Source organism: Panthera pardus, unplaced genomic scaffold (assembly GCF_024362965.1).
Source record: "Panthera pardus isolate Hobbes unplaced genomic scaffold, ASM2436296v1 HiC_scaffold_25, whole genome shotgun sequence".
Classification (NCBI taxonomy): Eukaryota; Metazoa; Chordata; class Mammalia; order Carnivora; family Felidae; genus Panthera; species Panthera pardus.
Window position 1 is genome coordinate 14,411,791 of NW_026526821.1, and position 21,214 is coordinate 14,433,004.

Below are 21,214 nucleotides of genomic sequence, written 5' to 3' on the forward strand. Positions count from 1 at the left end.
GACAGATTTGGATCTGAACGGCCCTCCAGGACAACAGATGCGAGCGGGTGCACATTTTACTGGGCTAAAGGATGTGTTCGTTGCACAGAAGTCACCAATAATCACACCTGGTTGTAAATATTCTTTATTACAAACTCCATACCCCGCCAATTAATTCCCACACGAGGGTTTTGCCAAATTCTTGTATCCAAAGCCAACGATCACTGCCCTGCAGCCACGACTTGACAAGATCACACTAGGAATAAACGCCCGGCGACAGAGGAGCCCCCCCCTCCCCACAGCCCTGAAGAACGAACGAGTGTAGTTTCGACATGAAACGCGGGCTGAAATTTTTGTTTACGAGGGCAAAGCAATGAAAATGCAGGTCAGATCGTGTTTGTTGTGTGGGGTAACAGCCTTCGAACACGGGAAGAATATTCCCTGAATTTGTTGTGCCACTCACGTGTCAGCCACAGACGCGACAGACGCTCGCAACGTGCATGGCTAACATTGTATCCATCACGCCCTTAAGCCTGGGACACCAAGGAAGCGGTAAGTCAAGCCCCCACTGGCAGCGCTCCCCCAACCCCCCCCCCCGGTGCCAAGACACCCCCCACGTGGGCAGTTTTGCGTGACCACGTGACGTCCTGCAGGCAGCATGGGGGGGGGGGGATGTCCCCATGTCTCTCGTAAGATACACGAGGAACCTCCAGGGCAGAGCGAGATGTAGCGAGATAAGGAAGTGATGGGTTTTTAGCATCTATTACTTTTGTTGTTAATAGAATTTATTGAAGTGTGAGCTTAAATAATTTAATTTCTCTAAATGGCTTTGTTCAACAACCAGCTGGCAAGAGTCCTAAAAACTTAATGACGGGCTCTCACAAGCTAGGCTGAGGGGCCTCCCGCACACCACTGGGTGCAAGAGAAGCATCTAGAACAAGAGGAGAGAAGCCGAGAGTCCAGAGTCCAGTGGCCACGGAGCAGGCACAGATGACCAAGGTCGTCCCACGTCAGCGCCCTGGGTCTGCGTTAGCTTTTCATTTGCCTCAGCATCCGGGAACTCATCTTTTTTGGTTTTTAATTTTTTAAGTTATTATTTTTGAGAGAGAGAGAGAGAGAGAGAGAGAGCATGCGTGTGAGCAGAGAAGGGGCAGAGAGAGAGGGGGACAGAGGATCCGAAGCAGGCTCTGTGCTGACAGCAGAGAGCCCGATGCGGGGCTTGAACTCACGAACCATGAGATCATGACCTGAGCTGAAGCCGGACGCTTAACCGACTGAGTCACCCAGGCGCCCCGGCACTCACTCTTGCCAGGCCCTTCCTCTGGTGACCTCTGGCCCGAGTTCCTTGCTTAATCTCTGACTCACCCCTCAGGGGCTGACCCTTAACAGTGTCTCAAAGGTGGGGGCCTCGGTAACTGAGGGTGAAGAGAAACCCCCCCAGGCCCTGACTAGCTGGATGGGACCAGCTGGAGACCCTCCTGCAGTCAGACAGGGGTTAAATACACCCCCGGGGGCCCAATCATCCCCATTCTGTAGATGTGGAAACTGAGGCTAGAGGGAGTTGTTACCCAAGGCGACAGAGGCAACACCAGCATCCAGGCTTGTCAGCCTCCAAACCCATCTCCTGTCCGCAGAGCTGTCCTGCACCATCCTGGAAACAGCTCCCAGGGCTTGCTTCACAGACCATGTCAGCTCTTGAATTCTAGTGCATACGATTCTGGAATTCTATTTACCATTCCCCTAATTAAAACTCACATCCCCTGAAGAGATGGCCGGCAGCTTGAGAGCAGGGCTCACGCTGAACCTGTGTTGAATTAGCAGCATTTAGAATTCCAGCTCATTGGCATCGGATGTGATCTTAAAGAACTCCTTGGTCCAGGTCCCCCATGGTACATATCGGGGAAACTGAGGCCCACGGTCATGTCGCGATGACACCAGGGAAGCGGGACTAGAACTCAAGCAGCCTATCACCCAGTCTGAGCTGCTGGTGACAAAAGCAGGCTCCCCTCTCACCAAAAAGTCCCAGCCGGCTGGAAAAAGAGAGCTGAGAGTATAGTGTACCCTCATCTGCATTTGGGGGTGATGCCAGAAGAGACTTCCTTCCAGGACTGGTTCCTTAGAGGTTCTCTGAGAAAGCCCAAGGAGCAAAGGAGACTCCATGAGATGTTGTCAATATAGGTCCTGCAGGGACGTGCAGAGACAATGGGGAAACCGAGGCAAGAAGGCACATCGTCAGGGGCCCTCAGAGCCTGAGATTCAAAACGAAGACTTCTAGGTTCTCAAATTTTCTCCTCTTTCACCCGGGGCCAAACAGACCTCTTCTAAAGCATGGGTGACTCTTACAGGACCACCTAGAACTTGTGCCCCAGGGGCCAGGCAAGCAGGAAGCTGGAGACTGTCTGCTAAAGCCATGGTTCCAGCACCTTCCCAGGCAGACGGATTCCTCAGGAGGCGGCAGCGACCTCGATGCGGGTGTATGGGATGCCAGCAGAGCTCTGCCGGGGGCCAAAGCTCAGGGCGAACCTGTCAAGGAGAGTCGCAGGGCGGGGGGGGGGGGGGGGGGGGGGACAGCGAGTGTCTCCATCTGTCTCTGATGCCAGGGCTTGATATCTGAACTCTAGGGACTAACTAAAGTGAGGACTGCCAGACCCTGTCAAAGCCCCTCACTTTGACCTGTCTCCTCCTGAGGTCATGGCAGACCCAGCTTCCTTTCCCCACAGGCTGGTGGTCCAGCCTCCGCCATGTGACCCCAAGTTACCAGCCTGCACTCCCCTCCCTCAGCTGCAATTACGTCCTGCTTTAGCCCAAAGCCGGCTTCCACCTGCCTGTCTGCCTCCTTAGCTCCTCATCCCAGAGGAGGCGGCTGGAATCTTCTCCCAGGAAAGCCCGTATGGAAGAGATGCCAGTGGCTCCTTCTATCAGATTAAAGCCCGTTTCGTGTGTGTGTATGTGTGTGTGTGTGTGTGTGTGTGTGTGTGTGTGATCTTTTTTTTTTTTTTAATGTTTATTTATTTTTGAGAGAGAAAGAGAGCGTGAGCAGGGAGAGGCAGAGAGGGAGACAGAAGATCCGAAGTGGGCTTTGCGCCGACAGATGTGGGGCTGGAACTCACCAACCATGAGATCGTGACCTGAGCCGAAGTTGGACACTCAACCGACTGAGCCCCCCGGGCGCCCCTAAAGCCCCTGTTTCTCAGCCTCCCCTGCAGGTGGGTGTCGCCAGGTTCTGTACAAAGGATGTGGGTGGAAGTGACAGGTGCATCTTTCCAACTGTGTCCCCCTCTGGCCCTCCCCTCTGCCGGGACTGTGGCGGCTCACCGTCCCGGGCTGTGTGGGAAAGGTAATACGGAAGAGAAGGCGGAACGAGCAGAGAGAAGGAGCCTGGGACCCCGGATGACCTCTCGGAGCACAGCTGCCTCCCCAGCCGTGTTCCGAGCAGCCAGATCCGTTTCCTAACCGACAGGGTTGGGCTGCTGAGGGGTCATCCAGAAAACAGGGGGTGTTCCCCTTGCAGAGAACAGTCAGGGGCGGGTTGGAGCAGGTTGGAGGCCGTTACACTGGACTAGTTCTGCATCCCTTCGGGGACCAGGTTGGGTGGGACTTGGCAGGCCGGGCAGCTGCGGGAGGCGAGTTCTAACTCACTATTAGAATGACTTATTTTTTAAAAATCGTTTAGGGCCTCCCAGGAATAGAACGGGCAGTCAGGTGCTGGGGACTCCTTTTACTACAAGAAGTAACCAGGGACATTTGCCAAAGGCATGTAGGATTACAGGTCCCTTCTGATGCCCCTATTCTTCTCTTCGCTTATTTGAATGGCCCAAGGCCCCACGAGGCTGAGATTCTCAACTCCTCGCTATGATCTAAAGACCTGCCACGATCAAGCTCCTACCAACTTGGATGGTCTGATCTTCTACCCCTCCTGCCACCCTCCCTCCCTCTGTTCCAGCCACTCTGGTTTCCTCGTTGTTCCTTGCATATGCCAGATACGCTCCCAACCTCAGGGCCTTTGCACTTGCTGTTGTCTTTGCCTGGAATGCTCCTCCCCCTCATCTTTACATGGCTGTCTCCTTCTCCCGAACTTAAATCGCACCTCCTCAAGGAGGCCTCCCCTCTCTGACCACCTACTCTAATTTGGCCACAACGCCTTGCCCCTCTGTCCCCCTCTCTGTGAAGCAGGCCTTCTCAACAGATTTCACTGTTTCCTTTTCTTCCAGCTACATATCACTCCCCAAAATGCTCTTGCTGATGCCTTGATGGGCTTGTTTATCTTCTGTCCCTACTCTCAGCCTCCTTTCTGCTTGTTTATTTAAGTCCCTACTCTCAGCGGCTCACTGTCTGTTTCCGAAGGCCCAGACACTGCCTGGCACAGAGTAGGGACTTAATAAACACCCACTGAACTGAGTAGATTAAGCCCACAATTCTCTGTCTGTGACTTTAAAAGGCCACCATTATAAAATTTTCCTCTATGCTTCTCTGATTCTAAGATGCTGCGACATTAGGATTTTACTATTCTAAGCTCATGTGATCCCATAACGACATGGTTTTAAAATTCCCATGAGCCGGGCCTTAACGTCACATGAAATTCTGCTGTAGGTAGAGATCAACAACTCAAGGGAAACAGCTCCTGTATGAGGCCAAGACAAAACTAACCGCACGCAGGCACTAAGAGGGTCAGGAAGAGGAGAAAAACGCTCCCTTGCACACAGAAAGTGTGAGGCCTAAATCCTGAACTGATTTGCTCAGGATCTGATGTGACTCTTTCCCAAGGCCCAGCCCTGTCCCCTCTCACCGTCTCCTCTGGAACAGCTGGTCTATCTCTGCCAGCGACTGGCCTTTGGTTTCGGGGACAAATACATAGATGAAGCCCAGGCCGAGGACAGCGGTCAGCCCGTAGAGCAGGAAGGTCCAGGACAGGCCGATAGTGCCTGGGAACAGGAGGGCGGGAGTGTGGGCAGGGGCCCAGCCCCAGCCCCACCCCCACCCCCACCCCCACCCCCGACCAGATCCTCAGAAATTCCACAAACTGGTTATTGGGTGAATGGATTGAGGATCCAGGGAATTGAGTTTTGCACCGCGTGGCCTGTGTCTGACTCCCAGACAGCTCCCCTGCCCTGGCCTCTCCCCCAGCCTCACCCAAGCCTCGAGTGAGGGCCAGGGTCTCGGGGCCAGCAGCCGGGACGCCCGAGGTGACCCTCGCTCCTTTGAAGCCTGTCAGCCCAAGCCGGGGAAAGGAGACGATGAGGGAAGGGCTTTGTTGAGGAAGAAACACAAATTATGTTCCAGAGCCATTACCATTCTCACCTCAGAGGCCATGACCTCTGAGCAACCTCCCTGACCAGCTTGGCCTCCATTTAATCCCCATGCCAGCCAGCAAGGAGAGAGCTGGCCTGGGAGTCAGGAGGGCTCGGGGCCAGTTGTCTCCCTACCTGCTGGCCTTGGGAAGGACGCGTTGGCCCATATGTGAAATGGGGGTGGTCAGGGTATGATACAATTCTCATCACTCCCTCCCTCGCCTCCCCCACCTCCCCATCCTCCCTCCCTCCCTTCCTTCCGCCCATCCTTCCACCCCTCTCCTTCCCTCCCCTTCCCTCTCCTTCCCTCCCTTGCCTCCCCTCTCCTCCCATCCTCTCGTCCTCCCTCCCTTCCTTCCTTCTTTCCTTCTTCCTTCCTTCCTTCCTTCCTTCCTTCCTTCCTTCCTTCCTTCCCCTCTCCTTCTCCCCCTTTCTCTCTCAGTTATTCCACATAAAGGGGATGCTCGAAGGCTGAGGCAATAGGAAGCAGCCTGGCTTCCCTAAGACTGGGGGTGGGAGACTGACACTGTGGGCAGATCCTTCTATCAGCCTTTCCCACAGGCCCCAGGGGTGGCTGTGCCTTTGAGGAGGAAATGCTTGGCTGCAGAAATGGGAAAATAACTGAGCCCTAAGAACTGTGCCTTGGGGCTCACAGTGAAGGAGTCCTTCTCACTTTGGCCCCGGTGACCAGTGGTCTTGGGCCAGGAGCATCTCAGCAACTCGGAGGTCCTTTCTAGGTGTTCTCGGCCCAGAACACTACCCCCCCCCCCCCCCCCCCCCCCCGCCCAACCCTACCATGGCTCAGACTGGGTTCGAATGCCAGGTAGGAAGAGATAGTTGTCATCCCAACTAGATAGAAGACAGAAGAAGCTGACAGGTGTGCATGAGCCTGTTTGAGCCGGTTTAGAATAAAAAAGCTCACAACTCCTATACGCCCCGGTCTCAGACACATTCTCACTAGTGTGGGTGTAGACTGGCACCCAATCAAGCCTGGAGACTTTTACATTCTGCACCAAGTCTGATTTAGAGAATAGTTGTCTTGCTACAAGTAGGGACTTTTCAAAAACTCCCCTGCTTTAACGGCAAGGGCCTTTGGGCTACGGTGAAGAAAATGGGCTTGTTGGGGGGGTACCAGAGCCCCACACTCAGGTCTCCAGACTCCCCCATCCCCCCACCGGGGGCTCGTTCCCTCCACTCCCACACCAGTCAGATGGCTTCCAGATGCAGGACTGGACGTTTCAGCTCTTCCCTCCTTCAGCCCCAACTCCCAACTGCCATTCAGGCCGGGCTACTCACTGATGGGGCTGGAATGGAGTAGAAGCTTCAAAGGGCGTGTCTTCTCTCGTCGTGGTTGCCTTGTCTCCTCCCCCCTTCGCACTAGCCCTCCTTTGCGGAGCCGCCCCTCCAACCTCTGTCCAGGCGGTTGGGTGAAGCGGTCCCCCACCCACCCTGACTCCAGGGGGTGGTATACACCCCAGGACGGGCATCAGAATCTTACAGCCCTCCAGGCAGGGATGGGCAACCCAGGACTTGGGTCAGAACACCGGGAAAGAAACGCTCTCCTTCCGCGGGGGTGCCCAGCCACGACATCTGCAGGTGGCCGTCTCGGCCACCACGAGGCCAGGCTGCCTGGGAAGGAAGCCCACCGCACGGCAGACAGAGCGGAAAGAGAGTGGAAGCTGGTGACAGCTTTGTGGCAGCCCGTGGGTCGGGGGTGCCTGACACTGGCCACCCTCCCGCTCTCCGTGACTTAAGACCAAAATCCTCCCTTTGGTTCATAAACTGGTTTGCACTGGGTTTTCTGGCACTTGACGGGACCTCGGAATTAGGTCACAGGACTCACCGATGAGGTCGAGGAAGGAGAGGCTGACGAGGAGGTTGCTGGCCCAGTTGAAGCTGTTACAGAAGGCGAAGGCTCTGCCCCGGATCTCCGCGGGGTAGATCTCGCTGAGGACGAGCCAGGTCACTAGGACAGGAGAGCAGGGCAGACTGGTGGGTTGCGGCGGGGACCGGGGCCTGGGACCCCCCAGTCCAGCGGGCAGCCCCCAACCACAGAGTGTCAGGCCCCCGACACCCACTCCGCCCGCTGCCTCCCTCCTACTGCGGTAAGAACTCCTTCTGAGTAAACCCCGAGTGAGCTATCCAGGGGCAACATTCAGGTCTTCTGAGGCTCGAAGCTTAAATAATTTGGGGGCCTTTGTAAGGAAAAAAGAAAAAAAAAACAACTAGGAACAGGAAATTAGGCCCCACCCTCCGAAGGAGTGCCCACCAAGGGGCACGGCCAGTGGAAGCTTCACTGGCCTCACGATCAAGCCACCTCTGCTGTCCTTCTGAGACCCTGACTGACGCGGTCCCCAACCTTTCCCGCTGGGTGGGGTAGAAGGCCGCAGAGTCACCTGCGAGAGAACCCTCACCTACCTGGTCCAAACCCAAAGGAGAAGGCGCTCACAAAGACCATCATACAGACCAGCGCGGCCCAGTGCAGCAGGACACTCTCTGGGGCAGAAGGGGGTGCCGGGGAGGCGGTGCTTAAGTCCGGCAGGGCCGGGGCCATGGGGTCCCCAGCTCCGGGAGGAGGCTGGATCGTCTCAGAGGTCGACAGGGCCGGCCTCCCTTGGTTCTCACTGGTTGTCGGCGGTGAAGGGGGAGCCATGGCCCTCGGCAGGCCGGAGTCCCCAGGGAGGCCTGACAGCCTGGTGGCATTGGGCACGGCCAGGCAGCTTGGGCCGGAGGCCATGGGCACGGCAAAGCTGACAAGGCCTATGCCACTGACCGACAGGGCCATGAGGGCACAGCCGGCCAGTAACAGGGCCCTGCGGCCCACTCGGTCCACCAGCCCCATGGCAGTCAGGGTCGCCAGCACCTTCACGGCCCCGAGTCCCACAGAGGCCAGCACCGCGGAGGAGCCTCCCCGGAAGCCCACCGCCTGGAAGATGGTGGAGGCGTAGGACAGCACATTGGGCTGCCCCGTCAGCTGCTGGAAAATCACCAGCCCCAAGCCCACGGCGGTCCGGCCTCGCATGTTCTCCCGCGCCCTGAAGAGGTCCAGGAGGGAGGATCTTGGCCTCGCCAGGCCCAGCTTGGAGGTCCCACCTCCCTGGAGAGGAACGAGGTCCTTGGGCGCTGGAGTCTCGGCGGTGCCAGCAGGGAGATAAAGGAGGCTGAGGGACTGGAGGAGGGCAGGTGCAGCGGCCCAGCTGAACATATGCCTCCATCCCCAGGGGGCGCCAGCCAGGGCGTAGTTGAGTGCATAGGAGAGCAGGATGCCCGCGGTGACGCCTGCCTCGTAGAGGGACACCAGCACGCCCCGCTGCCGCGGCCCCACCAGCTCTGACACATAAATACAGCAGGCCATGGAGGAGAGAGAGATGGCAAATCCAGCGGCCAAGCGCCCCAGGACCAGCCAGGCCAGGGAGCCGGCCAGGCCTAGGCTCAGGCTGCCCGCCAAAAGCACCAAGTTGCTCCCAAGGATGGCTCGTTTCCTGCCGTACTGGTCGATGAGGACGCCGCCCACCAGGGAGGCGAGGAGAGCCCCCAGGAGCAGGCTGCCCACCAGGAGCTCCTGCTCCGAGCAGGACAGCCCGAAGTCCAGCTGCAGTGGCAGCAGGGCACCCGATATGACTGCCAGCTCATAGCCGAAGGTCAGGCCACCCAGCAAAGACACAGAGGCACACAGGGGCAGGAGCAGTTGGGGACGGCCTGGAAAACAGAAGTGACAGGAGCAGAGTTCAGGACGGCTCCTTGCCAGAGCATCCGTCCGTCCAGCTTTCCCTCCATCTGTCAACCCCTCCATCGGTCCATCCAGCTACCCCATCAGTTACCCGTCCATCCATCCACCCACCCATTCATTCATTCATCCATCCATCCATCCATCCCTCGTCCACCCATCCCCTCCCTCCTTCACCCGCCCACCCCTCCCCCCATCTACCGTCATTCTCCTATCTGTCCATCTACTGTTCCATCCGTCCACCCACCAATCCGTTCATCCCTCCGTCCACTCCATCTATATTCACCCGTTGAGTTATTAATCAATCTATCCATCCATCCCTTCATCATCCATCCCTCCATCCGTCCGTCTGCTCCCTCTACCACATATTCATCCGTCCATTCCCTTCCTCTACCCCTTAATTCACCATCACTTATTTACTGATGCACCTGTCCACAGACACAACCATTCATCCCCCATCTTCGTATTCCACCCCTTCTGTACCCGTTCACACACTTACCCGTCCATCCATGCATGCATCCATCCAATCATTCAAAATTTTATTTATCTGGCATCTACAACATGCCAGACTGTGCTCTTGGGGCTGGCCGTACAATGGTGTTGTCGTTTTATAAAACGACAACACCATATATATCTTCAGGTGGTGATAGGAGTCACAGAAAAAAGCAGGGAAAGTGGGTTGAAACTGATGGAGGAACTCAGTTTTAAATAGGGCAGTCGGTTAAGGCTTCTCTAAAGAGGGAAGATTTGAGCAGAGATCTGAATTGAGTGAGGGTGAAAGCCATGTGAAATCTGGGAGAAGAACATTCTAGAGAGGGAACCGCAAACACAAAGGCACTGAGGCAGGACAGTTTTTGGTATGTTTGAACAACAACCATGCATATTAATAGCTAGTGCTTATATGGCACTTACTAAGCGTGTCTTAAGAACTTTATGTGTACTTACTCGTTGAATTCTTACCACAATCCTATAACATATTATTATTAGCATCATCCTTTAAGGCTCAGTGAGGGTAAGAAACCTTTCTCATGGTCACACAGCAAGTGGTGGCAGATGTAGCCAGAGAGGGCAGGCTCTTAATCGCTGTGCTATCAGCAGAGGTCAGGGTGGCTCCGGTGACAGGAGATAAAGAGACAGGAGAAGTAGGCAGGGGCCTGATCACGTGGAACTTTTTAAGTCGTGAAGATGGTAACGAATTTCATTCTTAGTGGAAGGAGGCAAGTCTTTGAAGGCTTGAGCTGGGCAGAGAGAGGTGATCTATGGTAGTCACCAGCACATGTGACTCCTGAGCCCTTAAAATGTGGTCAATGTGATTAAGGAACCTCAAGAGATGAGGTGACTTATCTCAGGTCAAAAGTAGCTGAGCCTAGATTCAAAGCCAGGCAGGCGGGTCTGGCTCCACAATCCACACCCTTCACCACTCCGTTACAAAACCTTGGCAAATGGTGATTTTGCTCTCTTCTCTCTTGCCTCTATCTCTCCCCATCTCTGTCAGGCAATTTTTGTGCAGGGGAAGGAGTTTCATAGGTGGAAGGCTCACCCCCCATTTCTGTTCCCCCTTCTCCCTCCCAGCCCTGCCCCCTGGGAGGTAACCCCCTACCTTTCCCTGGCTGGCCCCGCGTTTCCTGCTCACGACCCGTGAACAAACCCCCTAGGAAGATTGTGCGACCCAGGTCCTGCCCTGTCTTCGCCTCCCTTTGCCCCCATCTCCCTCGGTTCCTGGAGTTCACTGGCAGGAGGGAAGGTTCTTCCAGGCCGTGTGAAGCAATCAGGTGAAAACAGAATTTGTTTGCCATTTCCTCAGCTCCTCTTGAGTTGAAAGGGAACCCAGCCAAGGGACTCGGAGGCAAAGGTGACTGTCGACAGGTTCCGCTGGAAAATGCATCAGGGCGGATTCGGGTCATGGTGGGAACAGCAGAACAGCAACGATAATAGTGAGACAGAATAGTAATGCTACCGGGTGTCATTGATTGAACATCTCCCCCACGGAAAGACTTTAGTGCCTTCGGTTAACTCATCTTCATAACCGCCTCGAGGTGGTGCAGGTGCAATTGTCCCCACTTTACAGACGGGGAGGCAAGGCTCAGACTCTTCTCACAGGCGGGAAGCAACAGCGTCAGGCCTCCGACACTGATCCAAGTGGCTCCCAAACCCATATACTTAAGAGCTCTGCTGAACTGACCTCAAGCAAGAAGGACAATCAAGGAGAGGCGGGGTGTGAGGAGAACAGGGGTGCAGGTTCAGAGAGGGAGGGGAAATACTGATACATTAGCCCTCAGGGAAACCCAAGTCACAAAGCATAGTGAAACGACGGTGCCCCAAGAAACCACGAAGGAGAGGCCCCCAAGGAGTCAAGGCCATTAGAACGACGAGGGAAGCACATTCCCTTCCTAAAGCTTTCCATGGCTCCCATCGCCTGCTCGATCAGGTCCTTAGCGTGTCATTCCAGGCCCTACCCGAGCTGAAAGCCCCAGCCGAACGCCTCGGTCACTTTCCCACCCCGGCTCTGTCCGCACCTCCCCACCTGCCTCCCACAAGCCCTGCACAACTGGTTCCCAGCACACACCATCCATTTTCACGCCCACCTACCCCTCCTGCACTGCCTGTGCTCCCCACAGGTCCACGTATCCTTGTGGGTCCCAGCTCACGGTCACCTCCCAGAGGGGTCTTGAGTTGCACGTGTTGGGTATTTGGCAACCCACCCCCCCACCCCCGGCCCCAACCCCGTCCTCTCTTGGGGCTCTGGTCTTCTTTGCCCTTTGTCTCTCAGTCTGCTTGTTTGGGCAGAAATGGCCACCCCCACCTCCACCCCGACTGCCTCACTCCAGGGCCGTGGCCATGACCCAGATCTGACCAACCAGCAGGTTCCCAGGCCCTGGGCAGCGATGAAAACCACTTGGCTGAACCTGGACCAGTGTATTTGCTCACTGTAGTTTACCTGCTTAGAGCAGTTGGGCGCCATCTTCCCCCTTGGTGGGGGCGGGGAGTTGGGGGGGAGGATTCCCATGCCTGAGGCCATGGGATTTTCAGTGACTACCTTTTTTCTTTTTTTTTTTTAATGTTTTTAAATGTTTTTATTTATTTTTGAGACAGAGACAGAGCGTGAGCAGAGGAGGGGCAGAGAGAGAGGGAGACACAGAATCCAAAGCAGGCTCCAGGCTCCGAGCCATCAGCACAGAGCCCGACGCGGGGCTCGAACCCACGAACCGTGAGATCATGACCTGAGTGAAGTCGGACGCTTAACCGACGAGCCACCCAAGCGCCCCACCTTTTTTCTTTTCTTCCGACTTTTTAAATTTCTTTTTCTTTCTTTTGTTTTGTTTTATTTTGTTTTGGTTTGGTTTAAGCTAGTTCAAGGGAGGCCCTGGCTAATTCCTGTACGTCTTCCTCAACTTTCCAAGCCACGTCTTTCACTTCCAACCAACTCTGCATTCCCCCTTTATTTACTTACACCATCCCAAGGTTGCTGATGTGTCTTCCTTATTAAACTGGGAAGGGCAGGGACGGAGACTTCCAGTCTGTGCATCCTGAGCCCCAGCCCCGTGCTGCCGCCCAAGAGGGGCTCCGTAAGATTTCTGCCGAATGAACCAATGACTGAGCTGGGGACTAGGGAGGTGTCACTGCATGGCATTCCAGGGGCCTGTGTCAGATACATGTGAACCTAAGAGAATGCTCCAGGACAGCCGGAGGGGTCCTGTGAAAGCCTCAGTCCTTCTGCTCACAGCCCTCAAGGCTCCCGCTCTATTCTATTCTGAAAAGATGCCAAGTCCTGATGGTGGCCTTCAAGGCCCTGCAGGATCTGCCTGCTCTCTCCTGGCTCCATGCCAGCCAGCTTCCTTGCTGTTGCACCTCATTCCTGAACTCAAGGCCTTTTACCAGCTGTCACCTCTGCCAGGAGAGCACCCCCCACCCCCACCCCATTCCTTCCCTCTTTCCCTCTGGTCTTTGCTCAGACATCACCTTCTCATGAGGCCTTCCCTGGCCCTCCACATAAAACTGCAACCTCCCCATCACATCCAGCACTTTAAAAAAAATTCTTTTTAATGTTTATTTATTTTTTGAGAGATAGAGAGACGGAGCATGAGTGGGGGAGGAGCAGACAGAGAGGGGGAGGCACAGAATCCAAAGCAGTCTCCAGGCTCCGAGCCGTCAGCACAGAGCCCGACGCGGGGCTCGAACCCACGAACCGCGAGATCATGACCTGAGCCTAAGTTGGACGCTTAACCAGGCGCCCCTCACATCCAGCACTTCTAACGCCCTTCCCCGTTTATTTGTCTCCATGGTACTTCTCCCCTCTGGAAGAACAATATATTTTACATATTTATTGTTCTTCCTGACCAGAATATTGGCCCCAAAAGAACAGGAATTGTTTGTTTGTCCTTAGCTGTCTCCCTGACGCCGAGGACAGTTCCTGGCATTCAGCAAATACTTGTTAAATAAACAAGATGATGGAATGAAGGAACTCTGGGGGGGCTTAGGGAATCCAGAGAGAAAGGATCTGGACTCTTGGGTATTTGGAGACGTGTAGGGCCTGGAAGCAGCCACACTCCACAGCAAGTAGAGTAGATTCTGGCCCCCCAAGTTCGAGCCTAGCCTGGGTTTGGGAACTGCTCTCCCTTTCTATGAACTATCCGTCTACATATAGGTTGTATGTGAAGCTGTCTCACGCTGGAGGAAATCCCTTAATCCCCTAGGCCCCTCCCTGTGGAGGACAGGGCTTCCCAGGGAGAGAATCAGGGAGTAGAGGAAGGGGCAAGAGGTCGGGTTTGGGGTAGCCGTATCACCAGCTGCAAGTCCCCGGGAGCCCACAATGCCTTGGGGCCCTCCCCTACCGGAGATCTGCCCTGGCTTTCCCTGAAGCTCCAGGGAGAAGGCGGAGCAAAACTGAAATATGCAAATACCCTTACCGGGGAGGCTGGCCTCCAAATGTCCCAACACAGCTCATACTTAGGGAGCACTCACCACAGCCGGCCAGACCGCCGCTTCTGGAAGCTCTATCCGTATCAGCCGACTTAATCCCTACAGCAAACCTATGACATGGGCCCTGCTGTCATTCCCATTTGACAGATGCAGCAACCGAGGTACAGAGAGGTGAAGACATTTGCCCAAGGGGGCAGTTTTGTCAGTGACAGGGCAGAGGCTCACCTTGGCCAGTCTTTGACTCCAGAGTCCCAACACTGGGTGTGATGAAAAAGGAAAGCTCACGTTAAGTGACCGTTCGCCGTGGGTAGGTGGGGGGCCGAGCCCTTTTTGTGCATTTGCTCGTCATTTTCACAGCTGCCTTGTGATAAGCGTCTTGTATGTGGGTCGTTCCATAGATGAGGAAGCCGAGGGCCAGGGAGGTTGACAAGATGACGGACCCAGAGTGGGAGAACGGGAGCTGGAACCCAGGTCTATACACAGGACCCAATCCCTGAGAAAGGGAGCCCGGGAAAGCAGCATGGGGTCTCTGGGGAGGACAGAGCCTGGTGCCAGTTCGATTGTACCTCCCTCCTTCACTCCCACTCAGCCCCAGTTCTGTCCTTAGGTGATGTTCAGTCAACAGCTGTTGAATTAACTTAGGAGGCAGCAAAGGGGTAGGAGGGGCAGGTGCAAGGGACCAGGGTCAAGCTGAGTGTTCTTGGGAGGACCCCTCTGGGCCCAGGATTCCCTCGGGCGCTGGGGCAGTGTGCCTTGAGGATTAAGAGCATGGACTCTGGAGTCAGAGCTGGAATTGGTGACCAGTTGTGCCATGACTCTGCATGAGACGCTGGGTGGTACAGTGGTTAGGAATGCAGACCGGAGCCAGAGTGCTGGGTTCCATCCCAGCTTTTTTACTCCACAGCTGTGTGACCTTGGGCAGCTCCCTTAACCTCTCTGAGCTTCCCTGTCTACAAATGTGGATATTTGTCATATCTGTGTTGGATGCCTGTCTAGCTTACAGTCACTGTTAGCTATTACGATTCTCCACAGAATGATCCAGAGTTGAGTTTTTAAAACACAATTAGGGTCATGTTCCACCCAGCTTAAAAGCCTTCTCCAGCTTCCCCTGTCATTCGGAATAGAATTCAAACCGCTCACCATGGCCTACAAAGGCCTACACAGTCTAGCCCCTTGCCTAACTCTGACCTCCCTCCCACCCTTTTCCCCTTGCCCATCTGTGCTCCAGCTACACTGGCCTGACCATACCAGCTCACTCGTGCCTCAGGGCCTTTGCACCTGCTATCCCTCCCCCTAGAAGCTCTTCTTCCAGATCTTAGCAAACCTGTTTCTCAGCTCCAGTGCCTCCTCTGGCAGGCCTCTGCTCTCTCCCTACCTAAAGAAGCCGCCTCCCTCTCCAGTATCACATGACCTTATTTTGTGTGTTCCCCGGCATCCTATCACTCCTGGAGATTATTTTATTCATTTACTTGCTCATCCAGCTTCTCAACTGGAATGCCAGCTCCATGGAAGAGAGGACTATCGTCCACTTTGTTCCCCGCTGAGTCCCACAGTAGAGGGACAAATGACGGAGTGACCACACGAGGCTCTGGATCCAGAGAGAGACATGGAGATCCTAGTCCCCTGTAGCAACAAAGAAATTCTCTATTCCCCTTCCACGCACCCACCCAGCCCCAGTGCTGGATTCCAGTCTCCTGTCTCCCTCATTGAATATCTCGGAAGCAGAAGTTTCGCCCGCGTTGCTCACGGCAGCATCCGGAGGCCTGGCAACAGAAGTGGTCAGCAAACTGATGAATGAATTTGCTCCTTTCGGAACCTCGATTTCTTTATCTGCAGGCTAGGAGCGGTCTCACTGGCCGGGGGTGGTTGTAAGGCTTGGAGCGGTCAGGAGAGGGCCTGCCCTGGGTCCGCAGCTCAGGATCAAGTAAAGAGCACTCTCGGGTCACTTTTTTCTGGGCAGAAAGGAGCCTGGAAGGAAGTGCGCCCGCGTCCCCTCCCAGCGCGCAGCCAGCCAGGCCCGCGGTCCCCACCCGAGTGGGTGGTTGTGGGGGGGAGACGGTGCAGCAGGGGGCGGGGCGCGCACAGATGAGGTCGTCGGGGCTCCCCCCGCGGGCAGCGCCCGATCTCCACTTACCCATGGCGAGCTCGACTCCCGTGCGAGCGGGGGCGCCGGAGCCGGGGGCGCATCCCCCGCCGGAGTCCCCGCCTCTGTCGCCCGACAAACTTTCCGGCCCGCCTCCCGCCCTCCTCCTCCTCCTCCCCGCCCGCCTGTCCACAGCGCCACCGCCACGTCGGCCGGCCGGCCTTGGCCCCCTGTGCGGGACCATCCCGGCCTGGCTGGGGTCCCCACCCACTGTGCTCCTCCTGGCTCCCGCCCACTGTCATCCCTGTTGTGGGGGACCCCCACATGCTCCTCTCCCCTGTGCTCCCTGCAGCCCACATTACTAGTCTGGCCTCTCCAGACTAGTGTATACACACACACACACACACACACACTCATGTGTCTACTGGGACCGGGACACTCACATACCTGGTTCAGCCACTCAGACGTTCCCTGGATTCCCTGACCCTTCATTGGACAGTTGGGACAGTTGGGACACCTCCCAAGTACCCACAGGCACCGTGGTGGGCCTTAGCCACGGGCTGGAAGAACAAGACAGACTTTTTCTTTTTTTTTTTTTGGTAATTAAAAAAAAAAGTTTATTTATTTTGACAGAGTGAGAGAGCGCACGCAAGCAAGTGGGGGAATGACAGAGAGAGAGAGAGAGAGAGAGAGAGAGAGAGAGGCTGATGCCGGGTTCAGCCATGAGATCATGATATGAGCCGAAGTCAGACGCTTAACTGACTGAGCCACCCAGGTGCCCAAACAAGACAGATCGTGTGTATGTGTGTGTGTGTGTGTGTGTGTGTGCGCGTGTTCTTGTGGAATTTGCTTTCTCGTGGGGGAAGAGGAGAAGTACATGACTGCAGGAGCCAGAGACGCACCAACAGTCATTAGGGCTGGGCAGGGAAGGAAACCAGGCTGCTGGGTGTACAGGCCCAGGTGGCTGTTCCAGCTGGGGGCCTGGGACAGCTGCCCTTAGGGGGGATATCTGAGCTGAGACCTTAGGTGCCAGGCAAAAAGGAAGAGCAAAGGCGAAGGCCTCCATGGAGGGAGCTTGTGGAGTATAAAGAACAGAAGTGAGGCCATCGTGTCTGCAGCACAGGGGGAGGTGGGGAGAGCGGAGAGTGGAGGGAGATAGAGCCCGAGGGAGGGGCTGGTCAAGGCCAGATCGGTTAAGGCCTTGGGAGGTCAGGGTAGGGAACGTGGATCTTATTCCAACGGACACAGAAAGAATCGGGGAGGTCCAGTGGGTTACGGGGAGCAATGGCAGAAACAGGAGGACCCGAGTGATGGAGGCTGGTGGGAGGTGAGAGAGAGGCTGATGTGGACTAAGGGAGTGGAGGAAAGTAGGAAGATGGCAGATAGACTCAAGAAGGACTCACCGACTGGGAGAGGAGCAGCTTGGGACAGAGCTCGGTTCTGGCTGTGTGACAGTTAAGGTCCTCATTAGGCATCCATGTGGAAACAGGTAGGCAATTCCACATATGAGCTTGGAGCTCTGGAAAGGAGCCAGGCTGGGGACACCCCACTAATGCTCCTTCTCGAGCAAAAATGCACGTCTAAGGTCAGCACTCACACGGCCACAGGCTTCTCCAAACTCTCAATGCGTGTTCACACAAACACACTCGTCCACGGGCATCCACAGCCACACTCTCACCCAGCAGGGATCATGTGCACACACACACACACACACACACACACACACACACAGAGCCATCTCAGCAAAAAAAAGAAGCATCGACAACTCCTTCTGAGCCAGAGGACCCTTGTACAGTTCTGAAAATAATAATGCCTGGGGGCAGTTTGAAACATGGCTGCAAAATTCTTTGTTCCATCCCTTGAAATCTAAGTGGGCTTGTGACTGCTTCAACCAGTAGGTGGCTCCAAGTGGCCCTGCGTTGACTCCTGAGACTGAGTCACTGGGACAGCGACACCTGGAGCCCTGCTGATGTCTGTGACTTGCATTAAAGTCATGAGGGTGGGTACGTGCTTGCTGCCGGCCTCTATCTCCCCTAGAGAATAGAGAATCCCTCTTCATTTGTTTCCCCCAAATGAGAAAGGAAATTATCTGATTGGTCCTTTGGGCAAGCATCTTCGCACACGGCTTCCCTTGAAGGTGGGCAGGACCTATTAATTCATTTCCTAGACAGCAAAAGTGATGAATGTCATCTTAGAGATTAGGTTATAAAAGATGGCAATTTCCATCTTGTTCGTCCTCTCCTGGTGTCTCACTCACTCTCTCCGATGTCAGCTGCCCAGTGGAGAGGTCCAAAGGGCAAAAGGTGAGGGTAGCCTCCAGGCAATAGCCTGTGAGGAACTAAATCCTGCCACTGATGAAATAGTCACACAAACAAACAAAAAAAGTCTGTGACGATACAAGAAAAGGGGCACCAGAACTCATAAAAGTTGGATTTTCTCTGCTCTGAAAAGTCAGAGAGGGCCTCCCTGAGGAAGTGACAATTGAGCTGAGCATGGAAAGATGTCTGGATGGGCTGAGGCAACAAAGGGAGGGAAGAGCACTTCTGGCATAGGAAACAGCAGGTGCAAAGGCCCTGTCGCAAGAGGGAACCTGATAAGAATGAGAGACTGAGAGCAAGTGAATGTGTTTGAAGATCAGAGAGCAAACGGGAACTTGGTGGGAGACGAGCCTGGAAGAAGGACATAGGGTCCCACGCAGGACCTCGTGGGTCTTTAATCCTAAACACAATAGGGAGCCGATGAAAGGCTTTAAGCTAGGTTTTCCTACCATAGGAGCCAGAACCAGTCTGACCATAGCAAGCTTGGGACTTGCAAATATGTTTGTACAGTGGATTTTCCAAAGGAGGGGTTCAGACAGATTTGGTAACCATGGAGATGGCTATGTGGACACTAACAATTATGATAATGAAGCCACAAACTTGGGAAACCGGGCGTTATAAATAGAATTTGTTCCGGGTTTGCTTTGAGTAGTCTGGGCTGACGAAAGGTGCTGGAAACCACACTGTGCCAACACAAAGGGTCTGATGTCTGAAAAGGTGGCTCGCCCTGTGTGTGAACGGCGCGCACGGACTGCAGAGCTGAGGGCTGGTGCCATAGCAACCCTCGGACGAAAGGGCCTTTCTTCAGTATTTCAAACAGGGTCCCGATGATGGGAGAAGGGAAAGGAACATATGCAGCGTTGTCTGCCATACACACCCTCACAAGCAATATCTTATTTAATCTTAATAAGTAATTGCCACAGTAAAACTAATTATCCTCGTTCTGAGGATGATGAATCTGAACCTCGGAGAAATGATATTTGTGCCTAGCTCCCTTCCTCCTTGCTTCTAGAGCAGGTCTCTGTCTGTCCAGGCCCCAAATGCCAGATCCTGGGGCACCTGGGTGGCTCACTCGGTTGAGCGTCCGACTTCGGCTCAGGTCATGATCTAGCGGTCCGTGAGTTCGAGCCCTGTGCTGACAGCTCAGAGCCTGGAGCCTGTTTCGGATTCTGTGTCTCCCTCTCTCTCTCTGCCCACCCCCTGGCTCATGCTCTGTCTCAAATATGAACACACGTAAAAAAAAAAATTTTTTTAAATGCCAGATCCTTACTTTTCCCCACATCCTTTGCAGTTACAGCAAAGGCACGTGGGCCAGTCGTGGCCAATGTCCTGTAGAGGAAGCCCGTGTGAGAGGAGGGATGTCCAGCGAAGGGTTTTTTCCCAAATAAAGATGTAGAGGACGTAGCACCTCTCTTCTTTAGACAGATGTGTTTGTGTCTTCATATCACGTGTAGAGCTTGGTGGCCAGCTTATGACAATAAGATGACAAGTGTAGGGACCAAAGCTGAGGCTGGCGAAGGGCACGAGGGTAGAAAGATGGAAAGACCTTGGGTCCTTAAAATTAAAAAGTGACTTAAGGACGCTTGGGACCCCTTACTTCCTAAAATTTTGTTCCGTCAGATAATAAATGAGCATATTGTTTACCCAGAGTAAGCTATTTAGCTGACCAATCTGCTACGTTCAGCTTAAAATATCAAAACTATGGCAGTCTAGGGGTGCCTGGGTGGCTCAGCCAGCTAAGCGTCAGACTTAGGCTCGGGTCACGATCTCGTAGTTCATGAGTTCAAGTCCCGCGTTGGGCTCTGTGCTGTCAGCTCAGAGCCTGGAGCCTACTTCGGATTCTGTGTGTGTGTGTGTGTGTGTGTGTGTGTGTGTGTCTCTGCCCCTCCCCCACTCACACTCAGTCTCTCAAAAACGAATAAACGTTAAAACCCCACAAACCTATGGCCGTCCACTAATTGCACCCTGTTCTAATTCCTCCCCTACTTCCTTTTAGTAATAATCTCCCCAAGTTTTAGGTGAGCTCACGGCTGCCCTGCTAGAGAATATGTCTTCCAGCTTCCTTTTCAGCTTCAGGGGCTCCGTGACTGCATTCTGGCCAATAGGATGTGAGTGGAAGTGACGTGTGGAACTTTGGATCAAGTTCTTAGCTGCCTGTCCTCACCCTCATCCTCCTTCTTGCCAGCTGGAGTGCTGGACAGCTGGGATAGACTCAGAGAAGGTAGCAACGGGCTGAGGATGACCGATCTATACTTTTATATAAGAAAGAAAGGAAGCTCTCTCATAATGAAGCCATTATTTTTAGGTCACTGTGTTACAGCGACTTATCCTGGACCCTCGCAATAACCAAAACACACAGGCATTCAGTGGCGGTACAAGTCAGGGTTCTTGCTGGAAGCCACACGAACCACCTTGCTCCTGTGTTGGAGCACGGGCAGCCAAGACGTGGAGTAACAGACGGTCTTCCAAAGTTCAAGGTGGGTGTGGGTCTTCCAAAGTTCAAGGTGGGTGTGGTGTTGCCCCCGGGGACACAATGCTATCGGGAGGCCCCTTGCCTCTGAATAATGGATGCCGGGAGTCAACTTGATAGCTATTGTAGTAAGTCCTCCGTAAATAATAACAGCTTTAATCTATGGAATGCTTATTATGTGCCTGGTAATAGTCCCATGGGTTTTACCTCTAGTGACTCATTTAATCCTCACAAAGCCCTCTGGGATAGATATGATTCACAATCTTATTTTGTAGATGAGAAACTAAAGCATAGAGAAGGTTCAATAACCTGCTCTTGCTCAAACATGCCAAGCACATTTCTCCCCCGGGGCCTTTGCACTTGCTGTCCCCTCTGCCCAGAATGCTCTTCTTCCAGGCATCCATCCGCAGGCCTCAAACGTCACCTGTT

At 54.4% G+C, this 21,214-nt stretch overlaps 1 protein-coding gene across 3 annotated transcripts; it reads right to left on the bottom strand.

Annotated features, from left to right (window-relative positions):
* Positions 1-1,094: 1,094 nt before the first annotated feature.
* SLC2A10 (solute carrier family 2 member 10) lies at positions 1,095-16,164 on the bottom strand. 3 transcript variants are annotated; one of them, XM_019458259.2, is made up of 5 exons: positions 16,049-16,164; positions 7,686-8,966; positions 7,111-7,233; positions 4,766-4,901; positions 1,095-2,502 (listed from the first exon to the last, which is right to left on the bottom strand). In XM_019458259.2, the coding sequence occupies exons 1-5, from the start codon at positions 16,050-16,052 to the stop codon at positions 2,424-2,426; spliced, it is 1,623 nt and encodes a 540-aa protein (XP_019313804.2). In that variant the 5' UTR covers positions 16,053-16,164; the 3' UTR covers positions 1,095-2,423. The 3 variants fall into 3 exon arrangements, with proteins under 3 accessions (XP_019313804.2, XP_019313805.2, XP_019313802.2); XM_019458260.2 differs by lacking the exon at positions 16,049-16,164 and adding an exon at positions 11,561-11,778; XM_019458257.2 differs by lacking the exon at positions 16,049-16,164 and adding an exon at positions 10,595-10,865.
* Positions 16,165-21,214: the final 5,050 nt, after the last annotated feature.

Excerpts from the sequence above, each read along its gene's own strand:
- SLC2A10 (XM_019458257.2), bottom strand. The coding sequence starts at position 10,790 with ATGGCAAACAAATTCTGTTTTCACCTGATTGCTTCACACGGCCTGGAA. Across the intron at positions 8,967-10,594 it reads GCGGGGCCAGCCAGGGAAAG|GCCGTCCCCAACTGCTCCTG; the intron begins GTAGGGGGTTAC and ends TCTGTTTTCCAG. Across the intron at positions 4,902-7,110 it reads CTCCTTCCTCGACCTCATCG|GCACTATCGGCCTGTCCTGG; the intron begins GTGAGTCCTGTG and ends TCCTGTTCCCAG.